The 14919-nt window shown below is 44.0% G+C and overlaps 1 protein-coding gene across 1 annotated transcript; it reads left to right on the plus strand.

The window, feature by feature from the left end:
- The first annotated feature begins 319 nt into the window (after nt 1-319).
- On the plus strand, nt 320-5443 carry LOC137300177 (interferon alpha-A-like). Its single transcript, XM_067969255.1, has 4 exons — nt 320-451; nt 2042-2131; nt 4968-5207; nt 5316-5443. The coding sequence occupies exons 1-4, from the start codon at nt 320-322 to the stop codon at nt 5412-5414; spliced, it is 561 nt and encodes a 186-aa protein (XP_067825356.1). The 3' UTR covers nt 5415-5443.
- The last annotated feature ends 9476 nt before the right edge of the window (nt 5444-14919 follow it).

Consider the following 14919-nt stretch of genomic DNA (forward strand, 5'->3'; position numbering starts at 1 on the left):
GAATCTCCAGCTTTTGGATTCCTCACCTCAGAAAGGAACCGCACAAATTATTGCTCTCCTGCGGCCAGATTTCACTTTTCGAATGTAATCCAAACATTCCCAGTCTCTCCTCTTAAAGCCGACAGCATGGCAGTGAGAGCTCCCAGCAGTATCCAGCCGCACACCCACAGGACTCGGCAGTTCAGGCAACCGCTCCGGGATCACAAGCGGCGACATTTCGACTTCCAGAGTTTCATTCAGAACCGTTTTCGGAGCTGAACCGCGATCCGCTCAGTTTCTCATCCTTCAAATCGGCGTTTTACCCATGGGTCGGTTGAACATGGATTTGGCGAGTGTTTGGAGATTTTGGATTGTGTGGGTCTTGTTTTCCGGGACCCTGAGTCTGGGCTGTGAGAGGCTGCAGTTACAGCAAGTTCTCAACAGAGAGACTCTGGGGAAACTGAATGAAATGGTGAGTTTAAACAGCATCAAAAGTCGGAACCGAACTATACAGGGTCTGTTTGTTATGAAAAGTTATATCAGGAGAAATAGTTTGGGGTTTTGTAACTTTGTCCAATTAATATCAACTGAGTCTTCTGTATGAATTTGACGTCTTTATGGTTAGAGTGACTCTACTGTTACACTCGGTACACTCATTGATAGTGTCCTACAGCAAGAGTTCCCTGAAACCTGGAGGGGTAATTAGACCCCTGGTTGGAACAGAGGAATTAGACCTTGAGGCGACAGGGAGAATCGGGTAAAGAAGAGATGGGAATCAGGGGCTGAGTGGAGAGGGAACGTGATCCTGATGGAAGACGTGGAATCAGACCATGAGGGGAGAAGGGAACTGAAAAACTGATGAGGTGGGTAATCTTATATTGAGGGGAGTTTGAGTCAGATTCTATAGGTAGAACAGATAAGATATGGAGTGGAGAAAGGAAGTGAATGACTGAAGGGGGGGGTAATCTTATATTGAGGGGAGGTTGAGTCAGATTCTATCGGTAGAACAGATAAGATATGGAGTGGAGAAAGGAAGTGAATGACTGAAGGGGGGGGGGGGTAATCTTATATTGAGGGGGGAGATTGAATCAGACCCCGGGGGAGTTGAATCAGATTCTAAGTGAAGGAGGGAATCAGATCTGAGGAGAACGAAAACCGAACAGTGAGGAGTGGGGTACCCTGATATTAAGGAGGGAATCAGATCTGAGGAGAGAATGGGAACTAGATACTGAGGAGACGGGAAGTCATGAATTGAGGAAAGAGAGGGAATCAGATATTGAGGGGTGGGAGAAATCGAGATTGAGGGGAATCAGATATTAAGGGAAGAGGGGAATGATGGTTTGAGTGGGAAACAGAAACGGAGGGATGGTGGAGATGAGACCAAATGGAGAGTGGGAGAATCAGATACAGAGGAGAGGGGAAATCAGGCCCTGGGTGGGGGGGGGGGGGGACATCCTGATATAGAGAGGGGAGAATCAGAGACTGAGGGTAGAGGGAAACCAATATTGTCTGGAAAGGGAGAATCTGATGTTGAGGGAAGGGAGCAATCAGACCCCGAGGGTAGAAAGGAAATGAAACACTGAAACACTGAGAGGGGTAATTATATTGCGGGAGGGAGAATCAGACTCGGCGGGGGTGGGGGTGGGAGAACAGAAGAGACACTGAGGGGAGAGGGGGACACCCACAGGACTCGGCAGCTCCGGCGGTCGCTCAGTTTCTGATCCTTCAGATCGGCTCTTTACCCTGGGTCGTTTGAGCATGGTTTTGGCGAGTATTTGGAGATGTTGCATTGTGTGGGTCTTGTCCTGGACCTTGAGTCTGGTCTGCGAGAGGCTGCAGTTACCGCAAGTTCGAAACACACAGAATCTCAACAAACTGAATGAAATGATGTGTTTAAACAGCATGCAGAGCCGGATTCGAAACACACAAGGCCGGTTTGTTGTAAAAACTCATATCAGGAGAAATAGTTTGGCGTTTTATAACTTTATTCAATTAAAAGTCACTGATTCTCCTGTATTTCTCTCTCTGGGCTGTCTGTGACGGTGATGATCTTCTGTTTCAGGGCGGTCCCTTTCCCCGTCAGTGTGTTAACGAGAGGCTCTCGCTGAAAACCAAGTCCTTGAACCTGGTGAAACTTTCAGGGGGTTTACAGGTGAGCGAACACTGGATATTATTTTATATTATTCAAGCAAGAGTTTGATGGAAACTATGAGTAAGATCAACAACCTCATCAGAACCTTAATCAGGAAATTCAAACCCCGTGTTGGCCGCCCATTGATGTGAAAATGGCAGAAATATTCACTCGCTCCAGCTCACTCTCTCTATCTCACTCCCTCGAATTATCTTACTCCGTCTAACCTCCTCAATCCATCCAACCATCTCACTCCTAATAATTCCATTTCCTTTAACTATCTGACTCCCTGTATTCATCTCACTCCGTCTTATCATCTCACTCCTAAACTGCGATGATTGGCTATGTGGTATGCATCATCACGGGCAGGTTAAATCATAGATTCATAGAATGATCCAGCACAGAAGGAGGCCATTTTGCCCATCGTGCCTGTGTCAGGTCTTTGAAAGAGCAATCCAATTAGTCCCATTCTCCTGCCCATTCCCCACAGCCCTGAAAAATATGCCCCTTCAATTGATACAGTTCCCTTTTGAAAGCTATCATTGAATCTGCTTCCACCACCCTTTCAGGCAGTGCATTCCAGATCATAACAACTCGCTGCATAAAAACATTTCTTATCATCTCGCATCTGGTTCATTTGCCAATTGCCTTTAATCTGTGCCCTTTAGTTACTGACCCATCTGCCACTGGAAACAGTTTCTCCTTATTTACTCTATCAAAACCCTTTCAACACCTCTATTAAAACTTATCTTAACCATCTCTGCTCAAGAGAACAACTCCCGATCTTCTAGTCACTCTACATACCTGAAGTCCCTCATCCCTGGTACCATTCTAGTCAATCTCTGCTGCACCATCTCTAAGGTTTTGGCATCCTTCCTAAAGAGTGGTACCCAGAATTGGACACAATATTACAGCTGGGGCTGAAACATTGATTTATAAAGGTAAAACACATTGTCCTTGCTTTTGTACTCTATGCATCTGTTTTTAAAGCTCAGGATCCTGTAAACTTTTTTAACAGTCTTCTCAACTTGTCCTGCCATCTCAAAGATTTGAGTACGTAAACCCCCAGGCCTCTCTGTTCCCGTCCCCCTTCAAAATTGTAACATTTAATTTATATTGCCTCTCCTCATTCATCCTACCAAACTGCATCACTTCACACTTCTCTGTGTTAAATTTCATCTGCCATGTGTCTGCCCATTTCACCAGTTTGTCTATGTTGTCCTGAAGTCTGTTACTATCCTCCTCACTGTTTCCTACAGTCTTGAGTTTCATGTCATCTGTACACTTTGAAATTGTGCACTATATACGCAAGTCCAGGACATTAAAATATATCAATAAGAGCAGCGGTCCTAACACTGACTCCTGGGGAACACCACTTTACACTTCCATCCAGTCTGAAAAACAACCGTTCACCACTGTTCTCTTCTTACTGTACCTTAGCCAATTTTACATTCATGCTGCAACTACCCCCTTAATCCCATGAGCTTCAGTTTTGTTAACAAGTCGACTATGTGATACTTTATCAAATGCCTTTTTAAAGTCCATATACACAACATCAACCACACGACCCTCATCAACTCTCTCTTACTTCATCAAAGAACTCAATCAGGTTACTTAAACACAATTTGCCTTTAATAAATCCATGCTGCCTGTCATTTATTAACCGATTTTTTTCCAAGTGACAATTAATTTTGTCTAATTTTATTGTCTCTAAAAGTTGCCCCTACACCATTGATAGGCTGACTGGCCTGTTGTTGCCGGGTTTATCCCTCTCCCCCTTTTTTGTAACATTTGCAATCCTCCAGTCCTCTGGCATTGCTCCCATATCTAAGGAGGATTGGAAGATTGTGGCTGGAGCCTCCGTTATCTCCAACCTTACTTCCCTCAGCAACCTAGAATGCGTCCCATCTGGACCGGGTGACTTCTCTATTTTAAAAGCTGCTTATCTTTTAAGTACCTCCTTTTAATCTATTTTTATCCTATCCAATTTCTCTACTCCTTCCTCCTTTACTTTGATATTGGCAGCATCCCCTTCTTTTTTGAAGAAAGATGCAAAGTACTCGTTCAGTCCATCAGCCATTCCCTCTGCCACCACAAGATCTCCTTTTTTGGTCCCTGATCAGTTCCACCATTCTATTAACTACCCTTTTACTATTTATTTGCTTATGAAAGACTTTTATGTTACCCGTTAATCTGTTCCAATATACTCTCTTTGCCCCCTTTTTTTCCTTTTTCAGTCCTCCCCTGTACTCTGTATTCAGCTTGGTTCTCCACTTTATTATCATACTGGTAGTTATAATAAGCCTCCTTTTTTTGTTTAAGTTTTATCTCCATATCTTTAGCCATCCAGGGACCTCAAGCTTTGGATGCCCTTCCTTTCCCCCAAATGGGAATGTGTCGAGTCTGTATCCAAACTATCTCCTCTTTGAAGGCCCCTATTGATCATTTACTGTTTTACCTGCCAATCTTTAAATCCAATCCACCTGGGCCAGATCCCCTTTCAACTCACTGAAATTAGTTCTCCTGCAGTTGAGTATTTTCATGTTTCATTGTTCCGTGTCCTTGTCCATAACCGCTCTAAAGGGGTTAAATTAGCCCACAGCGGAATGTGGTAGGAACCAGTTATGTATTAACCCAGTAATATTGCCAACATCAATCCATGTGCCGTAGCTTAAATTTTTGAAAAAGAAAAAACATCTCTCGGCTGTGGTTTTAAATTCAGACACTTTACACATTTACACCATCATTAAAATGGGAAATAGCTGAGCTGCGGTGATGGGCTGTTAGGTTTGCCCAATATCGGGCCGGTGAAATAGGAACAGACCCCCTCTAATGTCCTTGTGTGTATTTTGCTCAGAACCAGGACAGGATCCAGATTGTCCATCAGACACTGCGTCACTTCATCAAGATCTACAGCATGAACCTGGACTCAGTCACATGGCCCCAGGACAAGGTGGAAAACTTCCGGCTTCTCCTGGATCGGCAGCTCGAAGAGCTGGAGGAATGTGTCAAGAAACCGGGCTCAGAGTCCAGGCCCAGGAGAAACGCCGCCATTCACAAATACTTCAGGAAACTGAGAAAATTTCTCAAACAGAAGGTGGGACAATTGATATTTGACTGTTTGGTTACTGACAGATAGTTCATTTCACCCAATTTAAATCTGTTCATTCTCTAATGTATTTTCCTGAATATTTCTCTTTTTCAGAGATTCAGTGTCTGCGCCTGGGAAATAATCCGCGCTGAGACCAGGGCCCGTTTACAACAGATCCTTTTCATAACGGCACAAATCAGAAGAAGAAACTGAAGACTTTCCAAAGACATGTTTAATAGAGACTGGCAACAATTAATATTTATTTAAAAGACCATCTATTTATTTAAAAAAATTATATTTTAAAAGATGTTACCTTGTGTTGCTGTAAACAAGCGATTTGCAGCTAGGTGACTGATGAAGAAGAAGGAATGTCTTGATATTTTTCTATATTTGTTTATTTATTTTAATTTATTGATATTTATTGGTGTAATATTTATCTTGATGAAATGTTAAAGGTTTGACTACAATAAAATTATACACTTTTTACACAATGTGTAAAGACAAAAATGAGAAGAGTAAACATGAAGATTTTCCAATGACTTGTTTAATTCAGACTAAGAATGATGATACTTTATGTTAAAGGCACTGAATTTCTAAAATATATTTTATGTAATGAAAAGTATTATTAATTTTACAATGTTGTCAACTTAGCTCAGCGGTAACACTCTGAGTCAGAAGGTTGTTGGTTCCAGCCCCATTCCATAGGGAAACTGTTCCATTGCCATTCAGCTTTGTGAGGCTCCTTATTCCAGTTGCTGATCTTCCAGTGACAACTCTCTGCACTGGATTGCCCTGCCAATACCCAGCTCGGTCACTGGATTACAGAGTGAAGTCAGGATTTCAAAGGTTGGGCTCCAGACTGATGCCCCCTGACCTTAACCCTGACCCGCTCTGACCTTTTAGTTTCTGCTCTCCCAGCGGCCAGCACTTCAACTCGTCTCAGGGTCATCTTAATTTATTGATATTTATCATCGTGATCTCTTCAACTAATGAAATGTTAAAGTTTTATACAATGCGTAATGTGAGTTCAAAAAGAAATATTAATTTATTGATATTTATTAAGAGTTGGGGAATAGACAATGTTTTTCTAAACTGAAAACTTTTTATACTGAATGAAAACGTGTGTGAAAATAAATTGTTTTAATGATAACACTTTTACTGGAGTGATATTCATTTCCCATTTGTATCTGTCAGTTTCTCATTATAAATGCTCTGGATTCTCCTCCCTGCTGCCTGTTACCGTGACTCCCTCTCCTCTGTATTATCTTCTCTCCACTGTCTGATTGTTCCTCCCCGATCAAAGCATGTCAACCCCATTTGAACCCAATTTACCATAAGGACATAAGAAATTAGAACATAAGAAATAGAAGCTGGAGTAGACCATACAGCCCCTCGAGCATGCTCCGCCATTCAGTATGGCTGATCTTTGACATCAACTCCATTTTCCCGCCCGATCCACATATCACTTTACTCCCTTGAGTCCAAAAATCTATCTATCTCAGCCGTGAATATACACATCCTCTGCCCTCTGGGTTCGAGAATTCCAAAGATTCACAACCTTCCAAGTGAAGAAATTCCTCCTCATCTCAGTCCCAAATGCCCGACCCCTTCACCTGCAACGATGCCCCGTCCTTCTAGACTCTCCAGCAAGGGGAAAGAACCTCTCAGCACCTACCCTGTCAAGCCCCCTCAGAATCTTATGTGCTTCAATGAGAGCACCTCTCATTCTTCTAAAATCCAGAGATTACAGCCAGCCAACCTGAAAATGACCCATTTATACCTACTCTCTGTTTTCTGTCCGTTCATCAATCATCCATGCTTACTAATATATTACCCCCAACCCCATGAACCCTTATCTTGCGTAACAACCTTTTAGGTGGCACCTTATCGAATGCCTTTTGAAAATACAAATATATTACATCCACTGGTTCCACTCTATCTCCTAGATACTACCACAGTTTTTCTTTTCAGCTATTCAACCCAATATTCCCTATTCTCCCTCTAAATGAGAGATGATCGAGCCTGAGGTGTTGAGCAGGAAAGGGGGAATTGATTCATAGAAGCATACAATCATAGAATCATACAGTACAATAGAGGCAATTCAGCCCACCATACCTGTGCCAGCCCTTTGGTAGAGATACCCAATTAGTCCCATGCTCCAGCCCTTTCCCCATAGCCCTGAAAATGTTATTACCTTAAATCTGGGACCTCTGATTACCGACTCTTAGAATCATATAGAATGGTTACAGCACAGAAGGATGCCATTCGGCCCATCGAACCAGTGCTGGCTCTTTGTAAGAGCAATCCAGTTGGTCACATTCCCCCACTCTTTCCCCTTAGCCCTGCAAATTTTTCCCTTCAAGTATTTATACAATTCCTTTTTGAAAGCTATGATTGAATCCACTTCCACCACCCTTTTCAGCAGCGCATTCCAGATCATAACAACTCGCTGCATAAAAATAGCTTTCCTCATGTCACCTTTGATTCTTTTGCCAATCACCTGAATCTGTATCCTTTGGTTCTCGACCCTTCTGCCAATCGGAACTGTTTCTTTTTATTTACATCATCTAAACCCTTCATGATTTTGAATGTTTCAATCAAATATCTGCTCCAAGGGGAACAACTACAGCTTCTCCAGTCTATCCAGGTAACTGAAGTCACTCCTCTCTGGAACCATTCTGGTAAATCTTTCTGCACGCTCTCTAAGGCCTTCACATCCTTCCTAAAGTGCGGTGGCCAGAATTGGACACAATACTCCAGTTGTGGCTGAAACAGTGTTTCATAAATGTTCAACATAACTTCCTTGCATTTGTACTCTATGACTCTATTTATAAAGTTCAGGATCCCACTTGCCTTTTAAACCACTTTCTCAAGCTGTCCTGCCACCTTCAAAGATTTCTGCACATATACCTCCAGGTCTCTATATTCTTGCTCCTCTTTTAGAATTGTACCGTTTAGTTTATTTTGCCTCTCCTCATCTTTCTTGCCAAAATGCATCACTTTGCACTTCTCTGCACTAAATTTCTTCTGCCATGTCTTCGCCCATTCCACCAGTCTGTCTCTGTCCTTTTGAATTCTATTATTATCCTCCTCCCTATTTCCCACACTACCAAGTTTTGTGCCATCTGCAAATTTTGAAATTGGGCCCTGTACACCTAAGTCCAAGTCATTAATATATATCAAAAAAGCAGTGGACATAATACCGACCCCAGGGGAACACCACTGTATACCTTCCGCCAGTCCAAAAAACAACAGTTCACCACTACTCTCTGTGTCCTGTCACTTGGCCAATTTCATATACATGCTGCTGCTGCTCCTTTTATTCCATGGGCTTCAGTTTTGCTGACAAGCCTATTATGTGGCACTTTATCAAGTGCCTTTTGAAAGTCCATATACACAACATCAATCGCATTGCCCTCGTCAACCCTCACCAGCCTTTCTAGTAGCTCCTCTTTATCAATTTTTAGCCCATCCAGTATCGCAACTACCTCCTCTCCTACTGTGACTTTGGCAGCATCTGCTTCCTTGGTAAAGACAAATGCAAGGATCTCATTTAGAACGTGGCCATGCCCTCTGCCTCCATGTGTAGATCTCATTTTTGGTCCCTAATTGACTCCATCCCTCATCTTATTACCCGTTTACTATTTATATGCCTATAGAAGATTTTGAATTCCCTTTTATGTTAGCCGCTAGTCTGTTCTCATACTCTCTCTTTGCCCCTCTTATTTCCTTTTTCACTTCTCCTCTGTACTTTCTATATTCCACCTGGTTCTCTCTTGTATTATCAACCTGACATCTGTCATACTGTCTATTTCTGTTTCATCTTACTCTACCTCTTCTGTCACGCAGGGAGCTCTGGCTTTGGTTTCCCTACCTTTCCCCCTCGTGGGAATGTACCAAGACTGTACCCGAACCATCTCCTCTTTAAAAGTCGCCCATTGTTCAATTACAGTTTTGCCTGCCAATCTTTGATTCCAATTTATCCGTCCAGATCCGTTCTCAACCCACAGAAATTGGCCCTCCTCCAGTTAAGTATTTTTAATCCAGATTGCTCCTTCTCCTTTTCCAAAACTAATCTAAACCTTATGATCATTGTTCCCTAGATGATCCCCCACTAAAATTTACTCTACTCGACCCACTTCATTCCCTAGAACTAGATCCAGCAATGCCTCCTTCCTCATTGGCCAGAAATATACTGATCAAGAAAGTTCTTCTAAACACACTTAAGAAATTCCATCCCCTCTTTGCCATTTAAACTATTACTATCCCACACTATATTAGGATGTTTGAAGTCCCCCATTGTCACTACTCTATAGTTCTTCCACCTCTCTGTAATTTCCCTGCAAATTTCCTCCTCTATATCATTCACACTAGTTGGCGGCCTAAAGAATACACCCAGTAGTGTAATGGCACCTCTATTGTTTATATCTCTAACCAAATAGATTCTGTCCTTGACCCCCTCAAGGACATCCTTTTTCTCCAGCACTGCAATATTCTCCTTAATCATACTGCCACCAATCCCCCACCCCACCTCCTTTTCTTACTTCAGATCTTTCCTGAACACCGTGTATCCAGGAATATTTAATACCCAATCCTGCCCTTTTTTGAGCCAGGTCTCCATTATCGCCACTACATCATATTCCCATGTGACTATTTGCACCTGCAGCTCACCAACCTTATTTACCAGGCTTCGTGCCTTCACACACACACACACACTCTCAACCTATCTTAGACCTTCTCATCTTATCTCTTATACCGATCCCACCTAACACTGTACTATTTCTTACTCTAGTTCTATCTGTCTCTCATAATCCTTTGTGCACTTTCTTTCTCCTTTCTAATGCTTCTTGCTGGTGACCATCACCTTGCAAAATTAGTTTAAACCCTCCCCCACAGCACTGGTGACCCACCCCATGTGGACATTGGTCCCAGGTCTATTGAGGTGCAATCTGTTCATCTTGAACAGTTCCCTCCTGCCCCAGAACTGGTCCTGATGCCCCAAGAATCTGAAGCCCTCCCTCTTGCACCATATCTCTAGTCATGCATAAACTTGCCTTATCTTCCTCTTTCTGTATTCACTGACGCATGGCACTAGGAGTAATCCAGAGATTACTACCTTTGAGGTCCTGCTTTTTAACTTCCTCCCTCGATCCTGAAACTCTGACCGCAGGACCTCATCCCCTTTCTTTCCTTTGTTGTTGGAACCCACACACGGACCATGACTTCTGGCTGTTTCTATTCCCCCGACAGAATCTTCTGCACCCACTCCATGATGTCCTTCCTGGCACCAGGGAGGCAACACAACATGTGGGACTCAAGTCGGCGATCACAGAAACGACCGTCTGTCCCATTGACTATCGAATCCCCGATGACTACTGCAGTTCTACACTTCACTCTGCCCCACTGTGCAATCCTTTGCCCCATGGTGCCACGCTCAGGACTGCACTCCTTTGAGGTGTAGTCACCCTCACTGGTATTCAACGCTGAATTGAATACCAGTGAGAGTGCCACACACCCAGAAGATTCTTGCACTGCCTGCCTCTTCCTGTCAGTTCGGTCTGCCACCCACTTGCTATCCTGAACTCTCTGTACCTGCAGAGTGACCACCTGCTGCAATCTACGATCCATGAAACCTTCAGCCTTCCTTATGCTCTGCAGTGACTCCAGCTGCCCCTCAATCTCAGAAACCCTCAGCTTAAGCTCGAGAAACTAGAGGCATTTCCTGCACGTGTGGCCCTCAAGGATACATGAAGCATCCTGAAACTCCAACACGGCACAGGGATTGCAGGCAATGAGTCTCAACTGTCAGTCCATTATATTTAGAAAGCTTCATTTTGCAAACTCCCTTTGGATACTTGCTTATTGTTAATTTACTTATTGTTACTTATCCCAATTAACCTACCCTTAATCCGTGGTCACTCAGAGCTCCTCCTCTCTGTTCACTGTGACGTCACTGTGATGTCACTCCCTCTGTTCTTCATGAATGGGAAAGGGTTCCTCCCCTGGTGCTCAGCACCGCTTCTCACAACTCTGCTCCGCTCCTGCTTTTGTACTGATACCTGGGGCCTCCCATGGTGCTCAGCACGTCTTCTTCTGACTGAGTTATTCATCTATTTGGAGATAATGGGGGGAAAATTGGATAAGGGCCGTTTTTGGGTGCAAGTAGTGCGATGCGCTATTACCCCACCCCCAATGACCCCTGAGCAGGCAGGACATAAGTTTCTGCCGGCCGGAGGACTCACCTGCAATCAACGTTCCATTCCGGGCCTTGGACCTGCAATCAATGCAATTTGCATTTTCCACGACTGGGGCGAGCTCAATCTCTGAAAGGGAGGATGTTTCTTCGAAATCTCTGAAAGTAGTTGGTATCTGTTATTTGCTGAAAATAACAGTCTGCTGTCTGCATGGAGTCTGAACAGAGTTCAGAGGTCGCACACATAAAATACAGGTGCAGGTCCCATCCTTATGTTTACACACTGTAAGTTATGTTAAAACATTGAATAAAAGTTGGGCACAACTAAATCCAACATCCTAAGATCTGCACTTCGGACCTCACCAATCTGCCAATCTGAGTTGGTACCAGGCCTGCAAGAATGCGTGCACCAAGGTTCTCTGCTGATGCACTAGAGACCTTGGTGCAAGGGGTGGACAGAAGGAGGGACATCCTATACAAGTGGGGGAGGGGGGGTGCAAGAAGCACTCCAGACATATATCCAAAGGCAGTGGGAGACAGTGGGGGACGAATTTAATACCAGGCACAAAACATCATGAACATGGATGCAGTGCAGGAAGAAGTTCAATGCTTTGACATGAGTGGTCAAGGTGAGTGAGGCCAACTGTCTAGTGGCATCCCCTACGAACTGCACCACGCACTACACCCCTCATCACCCACATACCTACAAACTCTTTCCATCTCTACTCAATACTTCCAATCAGATGCTTCCTCTCACCCTTAAACATTACCACTGTCGCAAGCCGCCCACCCACAACTCACAGGCCACACACACTGGTAGCTATTCAACCATGACAGGCACATCAACCAGACATCCCGCTTTCTTGTAGGAGAAGGTAGCGCATACCAGGAGGCAGCAAGTGGGAGTGGCATTTAGCCCCTCAAGCCTGTTCCACCATTCAATGAGATCATGGTGGACCTGTGACCTAACTCCATGTACCTGCCTTAGCCTCATATACCTTCATACCCTTGGTTCACAAAAATCTATCAATATCAGCTTTAACATTCACAAGTGAGCTGGCATCAACTGCCGTTTGCAGAAGAGCGATCCAAACATCTCCCACCCTTTGCGTGTAGAAGCATTTCCTAACTTCACTCCTGCACACTCAGGCTCTAAATGTTAGGCTATGTCCCCGGATCCTAGTATTCAAGGCTAGGAGACCTCCAAAAACAGTTACAAATGTCTCGGCAGCAAGAAGCAATAATCCAGCCACTAACCTGTAAATCCTGCATAGTCCCTTTAAATAGCAATCGAGGGGGGTCCTCCAGGCTTCAGCACGTCTGCCATTGGAAACAGTTTCTCCACATTTATTCCATAAGAACCGTTCATGATTCTGAACATCTATATTATTCTTCTCTTAACCTTCTCTGCTCTAAGGACAACAACCCCAGCTTCTCTAGTCTCTCCATGTAACTGATGTCCCTCATCCCTGATACCATTCTAGTCAATCACCACTGCACCCTCTCTAAGACCTTGACGTTCTTCTTAAGTATGGTGCCCAGAATTGGACATAATTCTCCAACTGAGGCCTAACCAGTGATTTATAAAGGTTCAGCATAACTTTCTTACTTTCATATCCATTCTAAAATTGAAGGCATTAAGTAGAAAAGGAAATTCCGAGATACCTAGTGGGGAGGGGATTTGGAGGATCAGTCAGGGACGATAGAAGGGAAAATGAGACAATGAGTGGAAGGGACATCAGGCAATGAGTGGGGAGGGGAATCAGTGGAAAGTGGGAATGAAAATCACTTGTGTGACATTTTATCCTACACATTTTGAAAATCTATAACTATAACTCTGACTACATTTCTTTATTTATATCTGTGACTTCCTTGAAAAAGTTAAATAATTATCCAAACACAACCTGTCCATTACAGATTCATGATGACTGCCCCGAATGACCCCATGTCTTTTCAAGTATTCATAAATTTCTTCCCAGATTGTGGACTCCATAAATTGGCCTATAGCTGAGTTAAGAAGAAAGGGACTTACTATTTCATGCCACCCTCCAATCCTTTCATCTTTCAGCCACATTAACGTTTCATCCTCCGTGTGTGTTGCCCACCAGTGCTTTTCAGACTCCCTTTTACACTTCCTGATCCCCTTTTCGCCTCCCTTCTGAACTTTAAATAATTATTAAAACATTAGCCTATTTTATAGGCAATTACTACATTTCAGTTTTACTCTTAGCTCTCCCGATAACCATTGATCCCCAGCCTTAGAAGGTCAATCAAAAACTAAACGATTTGATGAAAAGGTTTTCACCAAAACAGTATCTCTTTAAGTTGCTGTCATGTGATTGTTTAATTCAAGCCCAAATCACTCACTGCCGCTGTCCACAGGTGGTGCTGGTGGGATTCGGTCCCAGATTCACTCATGGAGAAGTTTTTGTTTGTAGTTACAGCTGAGAGTGATTTTATGATATTCCCGAGTAACCGGGGTATCCCGGATATCCCAAACCTTTTCCCAGCTCCCCCTCACTCCCTCTCAGGGTGATCCGTTCTGTTTACAAACACTCCTCAATTTCGGAAATGACGAGACTCGTCACTTTCCCTGAGGCACTTTCGCTTTCGGTGAAATTGACACAAGGCTCATTTTCACAGACAAACTGACACGGACACTTTCCCGGGAGAGAGAAAAGAAAGAAACGATGAAAGAAAAGGAGTCGGTTCTTCCTTCGGATTCAGAGTCCGAGCAGATTAAATATTCTTGGAGAACAAAATCTCAAGAAACCTCCAAAAAACAACCGAGAAATGAGGAACTTTTTCTACTTAAAGAGCAGAATCTCCGACAGGGGAATCGGACAGACAGCATCAGACCGTGACCCTGCACTGTGAGCCGGGCTCTCTGCAATGTCCAGCCCGCGAAGTGTGAACAGTAAAAGCACGATGTGAGCACACCGGGGAGAGAGTGGATTTAAAAGGGAATCGCTCTCCATGGAGCCGAATGTCAGCACTAAAAGCCGCGGCACCGGGATCACCGCTGTCGGTGTCACTATAACCCGGATTATAAAATACAGCCCCCAATACATGTCCGCACTCCCCCAATACAGACTCTGCCCCCGACACCACTTCAGTGCTCCCTTGATTCGAATCCAGACAACATTGAGCTGGGACCGAGCGCTGGTTGTGATCTTCGATGGGGGATTTTCCAGTCGCTGGTTCACGAATCTCCAGCTTTTGGATTCCTCACCTCAGAAAGGAACCGCACAAATTATTGCTCTCCTGCGGCCAGATTTCACTTTTCGAATGTAATCCAAACATTCCCAGTCTCTCCTCTTAAAGCCGACAGCATGGCAGTGAGAGCTCACAGCAGTATCCAGCCAAACACCCACAGGACTCGGCAGCTCAGGCAACCGCTCCGGGATCACAAGCGGCGACATTTCGACTTCCAGAGTTTCATTCAGAACCGTTTTCGGAGCTGAACCGCGATCCGCTCAGTTTCTCATCCTTCAAATCGGCGTTTTACCCATGGGTCGGTTGAAC

The sequence above is a fragment of the Heptranchias perlo genome, chromosome 30 (genome assembly GCF_035084215.1).
Source record: "Heptranchias perlo isolate sHepPer1 chromosome 30, sHepPer1.hap1, whole genome shotgun sequence".
Taxonomy (NCBI): Eukaryota; Metazoa; Chordata; class Chondrichthyes; order Hexanchiformes; family Hexanchidae; genus Heptranchias; species Heptranchias perlo.